The sequence below is a fragment of the Neopelma chrysocephalum genome, unplaced genomic scaffold (assembly GCF_003984885.1).
Source record: "Neopelma chrysocephalum unplaced genomic scaffold, ASM398488v2 Primary Assembly neopelma1_85, whole genome shotgun sequence".
Lineage (NCBI taxonomy): Eukaryota > Metazoa > Chordata > Aves > Passeriformes > Pipridae > Neopelma > Neopelma chrysocephalum.
In genome coordinates, this window is record NW_020897747.1 from 5,687,931 (window position 1) to 5,702,535 (window position 14,605).

The 14,605-nt window shown below is 43.3% G+C and overlaps 1 protein-coding gene across 4 annotated transcripts in view; it reads left to right on the plus strand.

Moving 5' to 3' along the window:
* XPNPEP1 (X-prolyl aminopeptidase 1) overlaps positions 1 to 11,458 on the plus strand; it is a 31,902-nt gene extending 20,444 nt beyond the window's left edge. For 3 of the 4 annotated variants that reach the window (XM_027692174.1, XM_027692175.1, XM_027692176.1), the window contains exons 11-21: positions 141 to 230; positions 1,540 to 1,590; positions 2,721 to 2,779; positions 3,465 to 3,542; positions 4,056 to 4,127; positions 5,760 to 5,820; positions 6,646 to 6,715; positions 7,948 to 8,121; positions 8,980 to 9,056; positions 9,770 to 9,868; positions 10,891 to 11,458. In XM_027692174.1, the coding sequence (XP_027547975.1) occupies positions 141 to 230; positions 1,540 to 1,590; positions 2,721 to 2,779; positions 3,465 to 3,542; positions 4,056 to 4,127; positions 5,760 to 5,820; positions 6,646 to 6,715; positions 7,948 to 8,121; positions 8,980 to 9,056; positions 9,770 to 9,868; positions 10,891 to 11,019 (960 nt within the window). In that variant the 3' untranslated portion in view covers positions 11,020 to 11,458. The remainder of the gene's footprint in view (positions 1 to 140; positions 231 to 1,539; positions 1,591 to 2,720; positions 2,780 to 3,464; positions 3,543 to 4,055; positions 4,128 to 5,759; positions 5,821 to 6,645; positions 6,716 to 7,947; positions 8,122 to 8,979; positions 9,057 to 9,769; positions 9,869 to 10,890) is intronic. The other variant, XM_027692177.1, reaches the window with a different exon arrangement.
* The last annotated feature ends 3,147 nt before the right edge of the window (positions 11,459 to 14,605 follow it).

Below are 14,605 nucleotides of genomic sequence, written 5' to 3' on the forward strand. Positions count from 1 at the left end.
AATACTAGCAACCAGTATCTCACTGCGCTGAAGGGTGAGAGAGGCTGCCAAAGTACAAATTGTGGCCAGGCTGAGTTATTAAATCTGTAGGATTATGTAGTCTGACTAATCCACAAGTAATCCCTGTCCTTCTGCTGCAGGCTTACCGATACCTCACCCCATATACCCCCATCTGCATTGCAAAAGCTGTGAAGAACGCGTCGGAAACAGAAGGCATGAGAAGAGCACATGTAAGTGAAGCCTTGAGAGTCTCCTTGCACATGGCGACAGATTTGCTTTATGTTTAGGGAAAGAAATTACATTTTCCTTTCAGTTTTAATGTTATGGATAAAAAGCAAACAAGAATTTGGATGACAGGATAAAAAAGGCTTTCTGTCAGACATACACTGCTGTTGAAGCAGGTTTTTTGCTTGTTTAGCATTCCCTTGAAGAAGAACATTTGCAATAGTGTGAGGAAACAGCCTTGCTCTGTTGGAAGACCACGCAGACTTGAGAAGTGTTGTTTGGAGTGTAGGCCCTTAAAGGGGTGTTCTTTCCCCTTTGCTAGTTATGTTTTCTTTGTCAGTGGAGTCTTAAAATTGTTATCACTTGAATAAACAGAGCCTAAAGAACACAGAGACATTCTTCAACACATGGTGCAAAACACAGGCCAAGATGTTCAGAAGCAGCCAGTGTCCTCAAAGCACTCTGTTTTTGTCTTGTCATCATGACACTCTGGAAACAAGGTTGATTTCCCATATTTTCATATTTTCAAGCAAAGAAGCTGCCTGTGAAATAGGTTTGTGGTGGAGCTGAACTTTTATTTCCTGTTTGTTTTTAAGCAGCAGTTTTCACAACAGGAGAAATGTGCCAGTTGAAGCAGGGCTGGCAATTTTGGGCTTGTCCCATATTTTCTTTTAGGTTCTTGGGAACTATTACTTTCTATTTCAATGCTTTTTTTCTCCCTGTTAGTTAAGGGGAAGTAAAAGTAGTTGTACTGAGCAGAGACACTTTGTCACCTGCCATCTGAGGACAAAGTTGTGCCTTGCTCTTGTACATGTGCCTTCTGCTTCTTGCCCCTGCATGCTGCAAGCATGTAGTAGAAAAGGAACAAAAATGGGGGTCATCATGCAAGAGAACCAGAAGCTGTGTGACAGAGGCTGTGTGGTGCCCATGTGCCCAAAGGACATGTTCCCCTGTCACATCACCAGATGTGTTGTGTCGTTACCTTCTGCTATCTGAAATGCCAAATCGTGTGTGTTGAAGCAAAAGAGTCTTGAAAGTCTTGAGTGAGGTAAAGCCAGTATTTGCTGGGTACTTGGTAATTCTTCATAGTAAGATATGTCCCAGAAGTAAACCTTTATTAATGTTTATTTAGCTGTCCAGATACACTTCCAGTGCTTATATTAATTACAGGATGCAAAAACCTGCAAAAACCTCTTAGATCATCTGTTGGTTTGTGTTTTGGAAACTTGCAGGTTTGTTTTGCATCAAAACATGTTTATACTGAGGCTTGATAAATCTTTTTTTCCCCTCAATTCCCTTTTCTTGTGCTTATAGATTAAAGATGCTGTTGCCCTGTGTGAGCTCTTTAACTGGCTGGAACAGGAGGTATTGTATTATTTTTTTAAGTTGAAGGTTTTATTGGTGTGTAAAATTATTCATTGGCATAAAATTTTTGCTAGTCTTTAGAGTGCCTTTGCTAAAAGTGGGGAAACACCTGGGGGTTCATCTGGTGGAGTTTGTTTGGGGTGATTCTTTTTGGTGTGGATTTAAATTATTCTTTTATCTAAGGCTGAATGAATTTTTTTGAAAACATGCTCCCATTCATTTTACACAGACCAAAGCTAGAATAAGTGAGGAATGACCTAAACAGGCTTAGTGTAGCATTGATACTGTCTTGTGCTGGTTTGGTGGTGTAAGTAATGAAATAATATCCAGCTTGATAGAATACTTTGGAATTATTGTCATGATAATCAGGGTTGTCTGGCAGTATGAGCAGATTTGGCATTTATGAATGGTGTACACAAATTACTTGTGTATTCACTGGTTTAGAAGTAGACAGTGAAGGTGCAGGGCGCGCAGTGTTACACAGCAGCTTACTAAGCTGTGCTCCTTCTGTGCTACTGCATGTCTGAGTCCATTGACTTTATTTATGGAGATGGCTTGATGACTTCCAGAAGGTGCCTTTTTACATGTCTGAGTAGCTCAAGAAGTCTGCCTCAGGGGTTTGAAACCTAGCTCCTGCCCCCTTTGCCTGTTATCTAGTGCTGGGGAAGTTGTGTCACAGGTTTTAATTTATCAAATGCCTAAAGTAAAATTTAACATACTTTGTTTTTCCTGCAACTGCTTCCATTTCTGATTTAAAAGCATAAAATTTCTAATACCATGGGCTATTTGGAGAGAACTGTTCAAGTTTAGTGTAACCTGTCTGTGAGGAGATGTTGCCTTGTGAGATGTTAGCTCTGTACATATCTCAGTGAAGTTAGTACTGCACTAACTGCTCCCTAGTCAGGATTCAGCAATCCTGCTGTGACCATCTCTGCTCCCTGCTTTTCATGTGCCTTGCACAATATTGCTAGGTTTGTGTTTGTCATTACTGAGGAATGAGGACAGAAAACCTGGAAAGAGGACCCTTCCAGACTGGATTTCATAATGCACAGATAAGGCCCAGTGCTTAAGCATATAGCATTTTCTTTGCTCATCAGTGTACTAATTCAACCCATGTCTTTGCCCACTAGGTTCCAAAGGGAACAGTAACAGAAATAATAGCTGCAGATAAAGCAGAGGAATTCCGCAGGTAAAAAGTAAATCCACTCTGAGGAAGTTTTCTGGGTGGTGTTTTTATCCTTTGTTTTTTATTCTTTAGAAATCCATCTCACTTGCAGATATATTTTACCTGAGGACAAACCATTACTACAGGATTTCTTTGAAAACTTGAAAGAGTTGTGAAGAATTGGGTCTCTTGGGAGATACAAGTCCCAGCCCACTGGATCCTATCTGCTTTTCTTTTGAGATAGCAATGAGGAGTGCTGCAGGTTAGGACACTTAAATACAAGAGAGTTGCTTTCTTACCACAGAGGAATTGATGTAAAAGTTAGATTTCCTCCTCTTCTGATGGAGAAGGAACACCATTTGTATTGAGGGTTACTCCCATGTGTAGATCAGTAGGTCCTCTAAAATGCCTTTGAGTATATAAGTAGCAAAGTAGAAAATGTTCAGCACATCTCTTCCCTGGGTAGTTTGGGTGGTGAATTTTCTATTTCTAAGGAAAGAGTAGAGATGGAAAGCAGGTTTCCAAGTGGTTGGGAGAAGAGGGCTTCAAATCGTACAATTCTTCTACCTAAATGTGCTGGCCCAGATGGCTTTCATGGCCAAGGGGAAGGCTGAGGTGATGTGAAATTGAGGATGGGGCACTCCAGGTGCCCAGGTGCCTGGTGTGCTCCTCTCACTTTTGCTGTAGTGATCACAATCTTTTCTTTCAGTCAACAGAAAGACTTTGTTGAATTGAGTTTTGCTACCATATCAAGCACAGGTCCAAATGGAGCCATCATTCACTACAGGTAAGAGAAACACAGAGTCTCCTTTCATCTTTCAGCAAACAAGCTGGAATGAGTGTCTTGCTTCTTCATGGAGTCACAACAGAGTACTCCAGGGAGATGCTGCTTGCTATCTTTCTTTATTCCACACTTACTGAATAAGGATCTTTCCCTGCTGGCAACATGCATGTATTATGATGCTGATCTGCTCAGGGCCATAGAAAAGGGCTATTTTGGAGCTAGAAGTCTGGGAAGGACAAGTATAAAGTGCAAACTGTTCTGAAATACATCCAGGAACAGATGTTGAGGGTTTTGCTGGAAGCAACAAAGCTATTCTCTGTACTGTAGTGCTATTTGCAGAATACAAATACTCCCCTCAGTATGATCCCTGGCTTAGCATGTGTGGGATTTCCATCACTGCCACAAAAAATCAGAGCTGACACATCCAAGCTTGCACTTAATATAGTTTCTGAACTGCAGATGTGGGCTGGACACCTTAAAACTGTGGAACAAAAAACTTTGTGTTTAACTGAACAGGCCAGTTCCTGAGACCAACAGAACGCTGTCTGTGAACGAGATCTACCTCCTGGACTCAGGAGCACAGTACAAGTAAGTGGGATGAATGGGTTTTCTGCTCCCAGTGACCCCCTGCAGGGTCAATTCACAGTTGCCTTGGCAAGCAAGGCAATGTATAGTTTTGAGCAGGACAGCAGATGAGGGCTGACAGGCCTTGCTGGGGTAAAGGACAAAATGTCAAGGTGCAGTTCCCATCTGAGTCCCATTCCCATTGGGATGGGAGCTGTGCTTTAGCTGGTGGTGTGTTTTTCTGTGTGTTGCAGCTCTGCACACCTGGCACACTCGTGTTAGAATTACCGTAACAGGGAGCAGGCCTGACTGCCTTGGCTTAGCCTTGGACTGCCTACACAGCAGCCTGCACAGCTGGGTGAGGCACCTACCCTGCCAGGATCTGCCCTGGGGGCAGATTTGACTGATGTTAAAGTTAGAACAAGGTGAAGCAAAAGAGCAGGACAGCACTACCCTATCTCTGCCTTTCCAGAGAGACTCAGAGTCAGGTTTCCTCATCCCAGTGGCCACTTGGATCTTAAGTTTGCTTTTGGGAAGGCGTCATGGTTGAAGATTCACTCAGTGCTGTTTTGACAGTGCCATTCAGTGGCCTCAGTTCCTTTACTGTGGAACTCCATAGAAAACTGACTCCACGGAAAATGAGAGAAGTGATGTTTTTAGCCAATGTAAATAGATGAGAAGTGGCTTGTTCAGGAAGATACAGGACAAGCCTGGCTTCTCCTTTGAGATGAGCTTTGTCTTTAGAGCTATGCCTTTTTGTTATGTCAGTCAGGAAGAGCTTTGAAAAAGAACCATACAGACATCCTTTGATAAGATTTTTACAAGGAGATCTTTTTTCCTCCCCTCTGATGGCCTAATTAATGATTTCCTTAGTGCCACTATGAAAAGCAGCCCTTTGAATACAATATAATCTGGACATCAATGGCACTTACCACAGCATTGTGACAGGGATGCTTTGCTTGTCCCTGCTGAGAAGTTAAACCGTGAGCACTTTGTGACCATGGCCTGTGTGTGCTGGGGAAGAGCCCAGGGACAGGAGTGAGCGTCTCAAAGGGAACTCGTTATTTCAAGAGCCATTGTGTTTTTGACAGCAGGCCCAAAATGCTGCTTTGAGCAGGAACTTTGAGCCAGTTTCTGACATCTCAGACTAACCCCTATCCAAATGAAGGATAGTTTGTAGAAATCTTAGGACAAGACATCCTGAGGATGAAAGGATATTATACCCTCTTACACTTCCCTTTCCTGAGGTGGTGGCCGTCATTTGTGCGTAAGTATATATTTTTAAGCAGTTGATGAATCATCTTCTGTACAAATAGACTAAATTTGGCCTGTTCTCAATGGACAGGTACCAGTTGCTGAACCTCAAATTAGCATCATTTTTATGAGCAGTTTAGATCCTAATTTGCGAGAAGTTTTGGGATGCTTATGGTTGAAAGATAACAGTTTGAATTGTAAATCATTATTGCCGCATCTAGGGCATTTGTTCAGGAATTTTTGAGATTAAGAACTGTTACATCATCAGGCTTGTGTAGCACAGAGCAGATGACTTTATGAGCTTGGTTGGTTTGCTGCAGTGTGACTGGATTTTCTGTGTATTCTCACTTTGATCTTTCTTTTTCCTGCATCCCTTTGCTTTCTGCATCTTTGCCTCTGAAGAGATGGTACAACAGATGTGACCAGGACAATGCATTTTGGCACACCATCAGCCTATGAAAAGGTAAGTTGGCATCTCAGTGTGCTTTGTGATCTGACCCTCATTATTAGAGATACTTAAATTAGTAATGTGCCCTCTTACTGTATAGTCAAAGTGCTTTATCAAGTATCATTTATTTACTAGTATGTGACAGCATTTGGATAAAGACTGAAAAGGAAACTGTCAGACTTTGGGCTTTCAAAATATAAAAGTGATTTAGAGACTTGATACTTTTCTATCTTAAAATGCACAGTTCTCATCTGCAAAATGGCATGGCTCCTCTAAAAAGTAATAAAATCAGCGGGCTGAGGATAAACATTACTGGCTTGTCCAACATGGGAGTTAGGGGGATGTAATTTAGTGCAAAGCTCAGTATCTTATGCAAGGCTCCAGTTGGTGTGTACCATATAAAAAATCAGTCTCAGACTTGCCTGAGAAGGCCTGTGTTGGAAATTCAGCAATGTAATTTTGTTTATTTTAAATTGCTTCTTTAATGAAAACTAATTTCATCATTACAGTTCACTTAGTGACAAAAATATGCTGTAGGGTATGCTCAGGAAGTGAAAGTACAGTCATAAAGAAAATCAAGCATGTAGGTCAGGTGAATCCTGCTGCTAAACCTGCTGCCTGAGTTTATGACGCACTTCCATAATTACCGGAGAAGAATCTTCAGAGTAATTTAAACTTTCTGCTCGTGGTTTTCTTTGGCATTACCAGCCACAGGAGAGCATGAGCAAGTTTTTCCAGATCCTCCACAATTTGCCACAAGATGCAGTCTTTCTTTCCATTCCTGGGGAATACAAAGTTTTGGCTTTCCCTGTTTACTTATGGCACACATTTCTTTGACAGGAATGCTTCACCTATGTCCTGAAGGGACATATAGCTGTGAGTGCAGCCATCTTCCCAAATGGAACCAAAGGTGGGTTGGTGAGTTGGAGTGTTTTGACGACAGCAGTGACCTCTGAAGAACCATTAAGTTGTCTGAGAACAACATTATGGTTGACAGGTCTAGATGTTTTAGGCAAATGTTGATGTAACTCTCTATTTCCATCACAACAGTTTGGATTCTAGATTACTGATGCCTTCCCTCTCATCATCAATCAGTGCTGGAAAGTCTGAGGGGGAAAGTCTGAAGGGTGTTTGAAGTGCTCTGGTTCGATGGTGATAGTGACTTTGATCAGTCAGTGGCACTCTAGCCCATCTGTGGCCTTTCTGTGCTTGGAGATTGTCTTTATTCTTTACTAATGACCCTGTCAAAGCGAGGTCACTTTCCAGCTTCAAAAGGACTGTCTAATTCTCTTCCAGTTACTGTGAAATCTCTTGTATCAGTGGGAAAATGACACACAAAGGAGCTGTTTTGATTTTGTGCAGGAGAAGCTGTGACATACATTCACCTCTGGTGAATTTTTTGCAGAACTATTTTCTCCCTGGTCACACCTTGTACAAAACCATTTTTTTTTAGAGTTTTCTTCAGTTTGCATTCTTGGGTAGGCAAGTTATAAAAGCAGCTGCATACATAGGGGTACGAGAAACCCGAACTGAAACTGAAGAGTGGCTGAACTTGGATATATGGGCTTGGTGTTCACGTGCAGGTAATGCAAATTCTGTGTCCTCTGGCCAAAGCAGTCTGAAATGATTGACCATCAGGCAAGAAGTCTGGCTGATTAGTTCACCAAATACAATTGGCAAGTGTCCTACTTTGAGTTTAATTAGTGCAGCTCCCTATAAGAAAGGTACTGAATTCTCTGTGGGACACTTAACCACTAGATTCTTTCCTGAAAACACCAGTGGAGCAAGCAGCAGTGCAATGTGTCTGTTACAGACCATCTTCTGAAGACCTCTGTAACAGGAGAGAGCAAGGCTCTTTAACTGAGAAAGGGCTTGAATGTCAGACTTGCCAAATCCACCCTGTAACTTCTAACCATTCAATGACTTAACTTTCTTTGGTTGGTTGTGGGGCTCTTTGAGGGAGTGATTGTAGTGGTTTTTTTTTGTTTTTGTTTTTGTTTTGTTTGTTTGTTTGGGTTTTTGTTTGTTTGGGTTTTTTTCGTTGTTGTTTTTTTGCATGTTTTCCAGGTTTGAGCCTTCAGTATGATTATCAGCTTCTTTGAGGGAGCCTCAATTAAATTCTCTCTCTCTGTCTGTCTACAGGTCACCTTCTAGATTCCTTTGCCCGCTCTGCCTTGTGGGATTGTGGTTTGGATTACCTGCATGGGACAGGACATGGAGTTGGCTCTTTCCTAAATGTACATGAGGGTCCTTGTGGCATCAGCTACAAAACCTTTGCAGATGAGCCCTTGGAGGCCGGCATGATCGTGTCTGATGGTATTTAGCACTGGTGACTCTCTGGTTACTGGGGGGGGATGACCAAGTTCATTAAGATGCAGAGGGAATAAATTTGATAGTGGTGTAAGGGAAAGGTCAGATCAAAAGTTCTGGTCCTGCCTTCTTGTTATTTTGTCATTTAAGCTCTCTAGATAAAAAGCTTCCTTTTAGCTTTCATGAAGCACCTTTACAGTCAGGTGCTGCAGTTCTGCTTCCTGATCTGTACAGTGCAAACCTCAGGAGACCTGTGCTCCTGACCAGCTTGGCTCTGGCGTGCTGTGGAAGAACTGGCTGTGGTACAAGGTGGACACCAAGCTTTCAAGAGTTAATCCTGTCTTTGCTATGGGCTATTTGAGGCAGCTGTTAAATCTTTACATGCCTTATTCTTCCAGTAGTAAAGTAACAGCCTGCTCAGAGATCTACCTTCCTTCAGAGGTGCAAAGGCCTCTCAGGGAGTCAGAGGAACACTCTCTATAAGAAGTGTTTTGCTGAAAGGGTTATTTAACCACCTGCCTCTCATAAAGACATCAGTATTTTCAGAGTTTCTGGTATTTGGAACAGATGTATTTGGAACAGATGTATTCTGTGCTCTCTCTTGCCTTGCAAGGAGACTCTCTGAAGCTCGAGGGCTGTCTGTCTTGTTTCTTCTCTCTTTGAGAACTTCTGCTGTCACCTTGCTCGGGGCTTCCGTGCAGGCTAAGTAGAGTCAGAAATTTGTTTGCCTCTGTGGTTTCTTGATGTCAAGATTGCTTAGTGACTTCAGTGGACTAAAGCCATAGAGGGGAAGTTTGGCCATAGGGAATAAGTACTTGTACAGTGCAGCCATGTGGCTTAGTTAATTACTGTCTGTTTCTGCAGAGCCTGGGTATTATGAAGATGGGTCCTTTGGGATCCGAATAGAAAATGTCGTCCTTGTGATCCCTGCTGAAACCAAGGTGAATGACCTACTCAAGATGCACCTTTCTCCACAACTTGCTGGTTGTAAAACTTAAAGTACTGGAACTTGAGGTGGGACCATGCTGCAGACAGTTGAATCCTACTCAAGATTCTTGGTCTCCAAAACTCCACATTGGTGAACACTGATTTTAAGTCTCTCTTGCTAATGGGGACACAGAAGACAGTTATACTTCTGCAGAGTTTCCATACATTGAAATGTGTGTGTGTGTGAGTTGTTTTAAAATGTTTTATGTCTGGACATGAAAGACCAGAAGCATCTTATTCAGCCCATTGGAGTCATTGCTGTAGGATTGGTTGACGTTCTCAAGGTGGGATTTTCCTCTCTGGTAGAGAGTCTTCAGTGGCATTCAAAGCAAAAGTACAGACAGATTTTGACACTGTAGTTGCCAGCCTGACTGGGTTATGCTTTTAGAAATGCCAAACTGAAAATAATCATATAATCATCAAGCTAAAGTCCTATACAGCTGTGACCTTGCACATGGCCCTTAGAAAGGGACCACTGAAAGAAATAACTAAGGTTTATATTGAGATTCTTTGCTTGAGCTGGAAGAAAAATGCTACTTTAAGTTGCTACTCTCTCATCTGAATGTTTCCTGTGTGGTTCTGTAGTGATGACACAAACCAAGGTGCTAGTGTGATCTGGCTGGAGCCGTTTCTAAAACTGTACAACCCCTTTGTCTTTCTGCTGCAGTACAATTTCAAAAACAGAGGGAGCCTGACTTTTGAACCCTTAACCCTGGTTCCAATACAGACGAAAATGATTGATGTTAATTTGCTGACTCAAAAAGAGGTGAGTAAAACAGGTTTGCATTGCTGCCTTTTCACTAGAACCACCTTGTTCTACAAGGGCCACTGGCCTCTGTTCATTTCACAGATCTGGAGAGCAGTCCTCAGCACTATGACTTATTTTTAAACTTTATCTATCTTTGAGTGGGAGGGTGGACTAAACAAGCTTTTCAGAGGTCCTTCCAATCTAAATTATTCTATGATGAAGGCAGCAAGGATCCTGATTATTAGGTTGTTTTGATAGTTCCTTTGATATGATATTTGCCACTATCATCTCTTTTCCTACTCCTGCCTTAATTTGCTTCTCTCGGACTATCATGCTGTGTCCCCAGGGACTACGTGATGACTGTCCTATCATGTTGTCTGTATCTGCTTGTGACCAGTCTCATTCAGCCACACCCCAGTTCAGTACCTGTGAACTCTGAGCAGACTTCTGTGATACCTGCTCAGCAGCATTTATTTCCTGAATAGCTTCATACTCTAAACTTTCTATTTAAGTTCGTCACTACCTTCTTGTTTCATCCTGGTTTTCTACCATACTCTTTATTTTGCCTTGACACATCGCCCTTTTCATAATTATAACCCTGTTTGCATTTCCATTTGCTGAAGGGGGCTGTGAAGGGTACCAACATCTGCCCTAGGATTACCTGTTCAGATCAATAGGGCAGTTTGTCCCTCAGGAGTGCATTGTCCATTTACAGTTTTGCAAAGCTTATTAAACTGTGCCAAGGTAGCTATTTGGACTTGCTGGAGGCAGTGATTTGCAGAGACTTTACTTGTCGGCTGAACTGAACCTTGGCTCCTCTGATAACCGAGGACAAATTGCTTCAGTTCCTACCCTTGTCAAATTTGCAAGTCACTTCCATGTAACAGAGGTCTGTCTCTTTGGGACAGGATTCCATCCCAGCCTAACAGCTCAGACCCCAAGAGCACAGGGGCCTACAAATGTCTTTGGCTGCCCATAACTTGTAAGGACATGAAATCTTCTGTGTTTATGCTGAGTGTCGTACCCCTCCCTTTCTCTAGTGTAACTGGGTGAATGACTACCATCAGAAATGCAGGGAAGTAGTTGGAGCAGAACTGGAGAGGCAAGGCCGGCACGAAGCTCTTCGGTGGCTCATCCGGGAGACGGAGCCTCTCGTCAGAGTCCAGTAGCACCACAGTTGTCTGTGGTGTGTAGAACACCAGGACCGCTCGGTGTCCCAATAATCTATGTCTTCTTGGACCTTGGCACCACTGGGAGGATGTTCTTCAATTAACCTTTGGAAATCAGGATGGAATTTCATGTAGTGTTTCTCACCCTGCAACATGTGTGGGTAGTGTGGGGGTAAGGAGGGTTACTGTCTGAAAAATTTTTTGGGGGGGGGAGAGTTTGAGCATAGAAAGCAAACAAAATAAATGAGCACATTGCCTTTGAAACAGGGGTCTTATTTCAATAATGGTTCTAAGAGGCAATACTGGAATATTTTATACTGTCTGGTTTTTCACTGTGAAAACTCAGTATTTTTGCATACTTGGGTTCCAGTTGCTAAGATGTTACACACACAGCAGGACTGATTACTGAATAAAAGATTCCAACCCGCTGTTTGCTCCATCTGCCTTCTCTTGCGGTCAGTCACGTGTTGGGTTTGACAGCCTGAAGAAGGGCAAGAACCCGATCGTTCCAGCCTTATCTGTGCATCCAGCTCAGACAGGGAAGAAATATATATAGGACTGCCCTGTGCCAGGCTCTGGGCAGATGTTATGGAGAGGCCTAGCAGGAGCAGTCAGTTCTGCTCCGTGACAGGTCCTGGAAGGATGTGGAGACACTCGGCAGAGGTTTGTGTGCACGAAGCACCCGGGCCAGTGCTTCTGTCTATTGTTACGGCTTACTGAGCGCTCGTATAGCCCGTGGCAGGGCAGGATGCGTGGGCAGTATCATGGAATTGCAGCTCTTCCTGGACACAAAGAAATTATTAGTTAAAATAAATAAATATGCATACAATGGACAAAGGAAGAACTGCGACATGGGTTCAGTCAGCCCGGCTGGCGCCGTGTAGTGCGCAGGGACACCTGGTGGCTAAGCGAGGTGATGCAAGCTGAACGCTTTCTGAAGTCATCTTGACATTTACACCTTAAAACTCAAGTTCAATATTAGACGTAAAAAACCCAACTCAATCAGCAACTCAATTCCTGATATTTCAAAGAAATGTTCTGTGCAAATAGAAATGTTTGTGTACATAATTTTCTTCCCCTCTTCCCCCAGGAATTTCTCAGGAAATACTAATCTCTGTTAAACAGCATGAAATTAGTATTTCCCTTGAGTTCTGGAAACTGAAAGCAGGATCATGTAGCCAAACAGAAAAGTACTGAGAAACAAAACAAAAGTTCCTGGCTTCCTAGCTGTGTTATCCAAGGAGGTGATAAAATAAAAGTGCAATAAGTGCTTTAAAAGTTTGTTTTTGCACCCCAGCCTCTGCAGCTGGGTACAGGTATTTAAATATCCAAGTGGTTTCTCACTAGCTGGAAGCATTAGCTTTCAGCTCAGCTGTGTCTGTGGAAATCCCACTCACACATCAACCAGTCCAAAGTGTCTCATGAGTATGTGCTATCAATTAAAACAGACTGGGGAAATTGTTTCTACAAAAGCTGCCTGTTGCTTCTCTGGGTTCTGGCTGTGCCACAGGATCATAGGAAAACCGAGGGATCTCTAAACAGGTTGTACAGTAACAAAGTGTGTCTTTCCCAGCAAAATGGATGTGTGTGCCTTGAGGCTGAACGGTCAGAGAGTTGTCAGCCTAACGCTGCAGCCTCTCCTGGCTGTGTGGGAACCCTCGGAGGCTGGAAGGAAGGCAGCTGCTCTCCAGGCCGGTGGTGGGAGCTCAAGCAGAAGACTCTGCTGGTCGGTGCAGACCTGTGGGGGGAAGTGCACCATGTGCTACCCCAGATGGTCCTGAGAATGCTGTCCCAGGTGTCCTGGCAAAGAGCCATCCTGGGTAGGTCTCTCCTCAAACTTAAGGGCAGGTGTTTCCCACAGGAAGGTGGAAGAGGAGGATTTCTACCAAAAGGAGAAACTTTTGTCCTCATGGCCCAAAGCCACTGTGGCTGGCTTAGTCACTTAAGTGGGAAGGGAGGACACAACACCAAAAGCAATTTGCTGGGTTTGAATGGCCCTAATAGACCTTTTCCCCACCTCAATTCCCTCTTTACAGTCAGATGCCAACCTGGGACCATTCCCTTACAGATCCCAGAAATTCATGGCTCATTGCCATCCCGAAATTTCCTCCAGTGCACAGGGCCAGAGATGGGGCAATCCAGACTTGTCTTCTCCTCTGGGCACCCACCCCAAGAGCCTAAGTAGATACCTCCCCCTCATTCACTCCCCAGCTCATCCCTCTGTGCCACCTCGACCCTGTGGGCTTTTGGTGCAGGGAATCTGACCCCACCTTTTGGTCACAGGTTGGAGATCTTTACCCCTTGCTCAGATTTGGCACCTCAGCAGAGGGACATGAGAGGGTGTTTTGCAGGGCAGGACTGGCTGACACACATTCTTATCTAAGGTGTTTCTCTCTCCCTATTCACTCCTTGAAAACACAACTACATTTGATATCCTTTCCTGTCTTGAGTTTCAAGTTTCTGGTGCAAATTAAATTGGAAACCAAGCTCATGCAAGTTCGTGCCAAGTTTGAGTTTTATTTTTTTTTGAACCATCCCCAGAAATAACCACAAAATCATACTGTTCAAGTGAAGATTGTAATTTTATTTGATTAAAAAAAAAAATTCCATAGAGGCTTTTGTTGTTGTGGGAAGGATGGAAAGAAGGAAGGAAGGAAGGAAGGAAAGAGGGAAGGGCATTTTTAATAACAGCATACTTAATGGTCTATTTTCTAGCCATTCTGTTTTGCAGTACTTTTAATCTAGTGGGCATCTCATAGCTTTAGATCATGCTGCAAAGCACTATTTCTGCTCTTTAGGCAGCCTCTCCTACAGGGGTGCTTATAGGGTAAGCCTGTCCAGTCCTATCCCTTCACCAACCCAGGAGCTTGGTGAGTAATTGTACCTCGCCACCACTGCCACCACCATCTGAGTCTGTTTCTACCCCTGGGACAGGGCTTCAGCAAATGCAAACCATACTCGAGGTCCATGTGGACACCCTGATTTATGTCACCAGAGCACTTCTCTCTCTGTCACCTTCCCAGCTGTTTATCAGTGTTTGTGATAGAAATCTCCAGCTACACTGTGACTGTGTTTAGGGGCTCTGGGATTCTTTGTTTCCCTTGGAATAAAAATGTTACAGCAGGAGAGAGACCCTATTTTGCAGTGAAGGAAAAGCCACATCAGCTTTACCATTCCATCACGAATCCTGATGCATGCATTGGCAACATGCCTGTTGGTGTACAAGGCTTTTGAGGCAAATAGATCATTTCTTCTTGAGCAGAGGGATTCATATTCATTTATCACCAGCAACAAGTGCTCCTTCCCTCCATAAGCCAGGTGACTGCTAGGCTTCTCCACAGTCACCCCTCCTTCCTCAGTCTGTGGGTATTACCTTAGGTGTGCCTGGTAGCAGTAAAATTCAGTTGTTTTTTAACTTAGATGGCTCATAACTCACCTATAATGAAACCCCCACCATTGTTTCAGTGAAGTTTTCAGAGTAAGTTTTGATTTACCCCAGCCCAGCCTTAGAAAGAGAAAGAAAACTTCTGAGAACACCATCACTGAGGGTCTCCTCAGCAAACCCACCAAACCAACCTGACGTTCA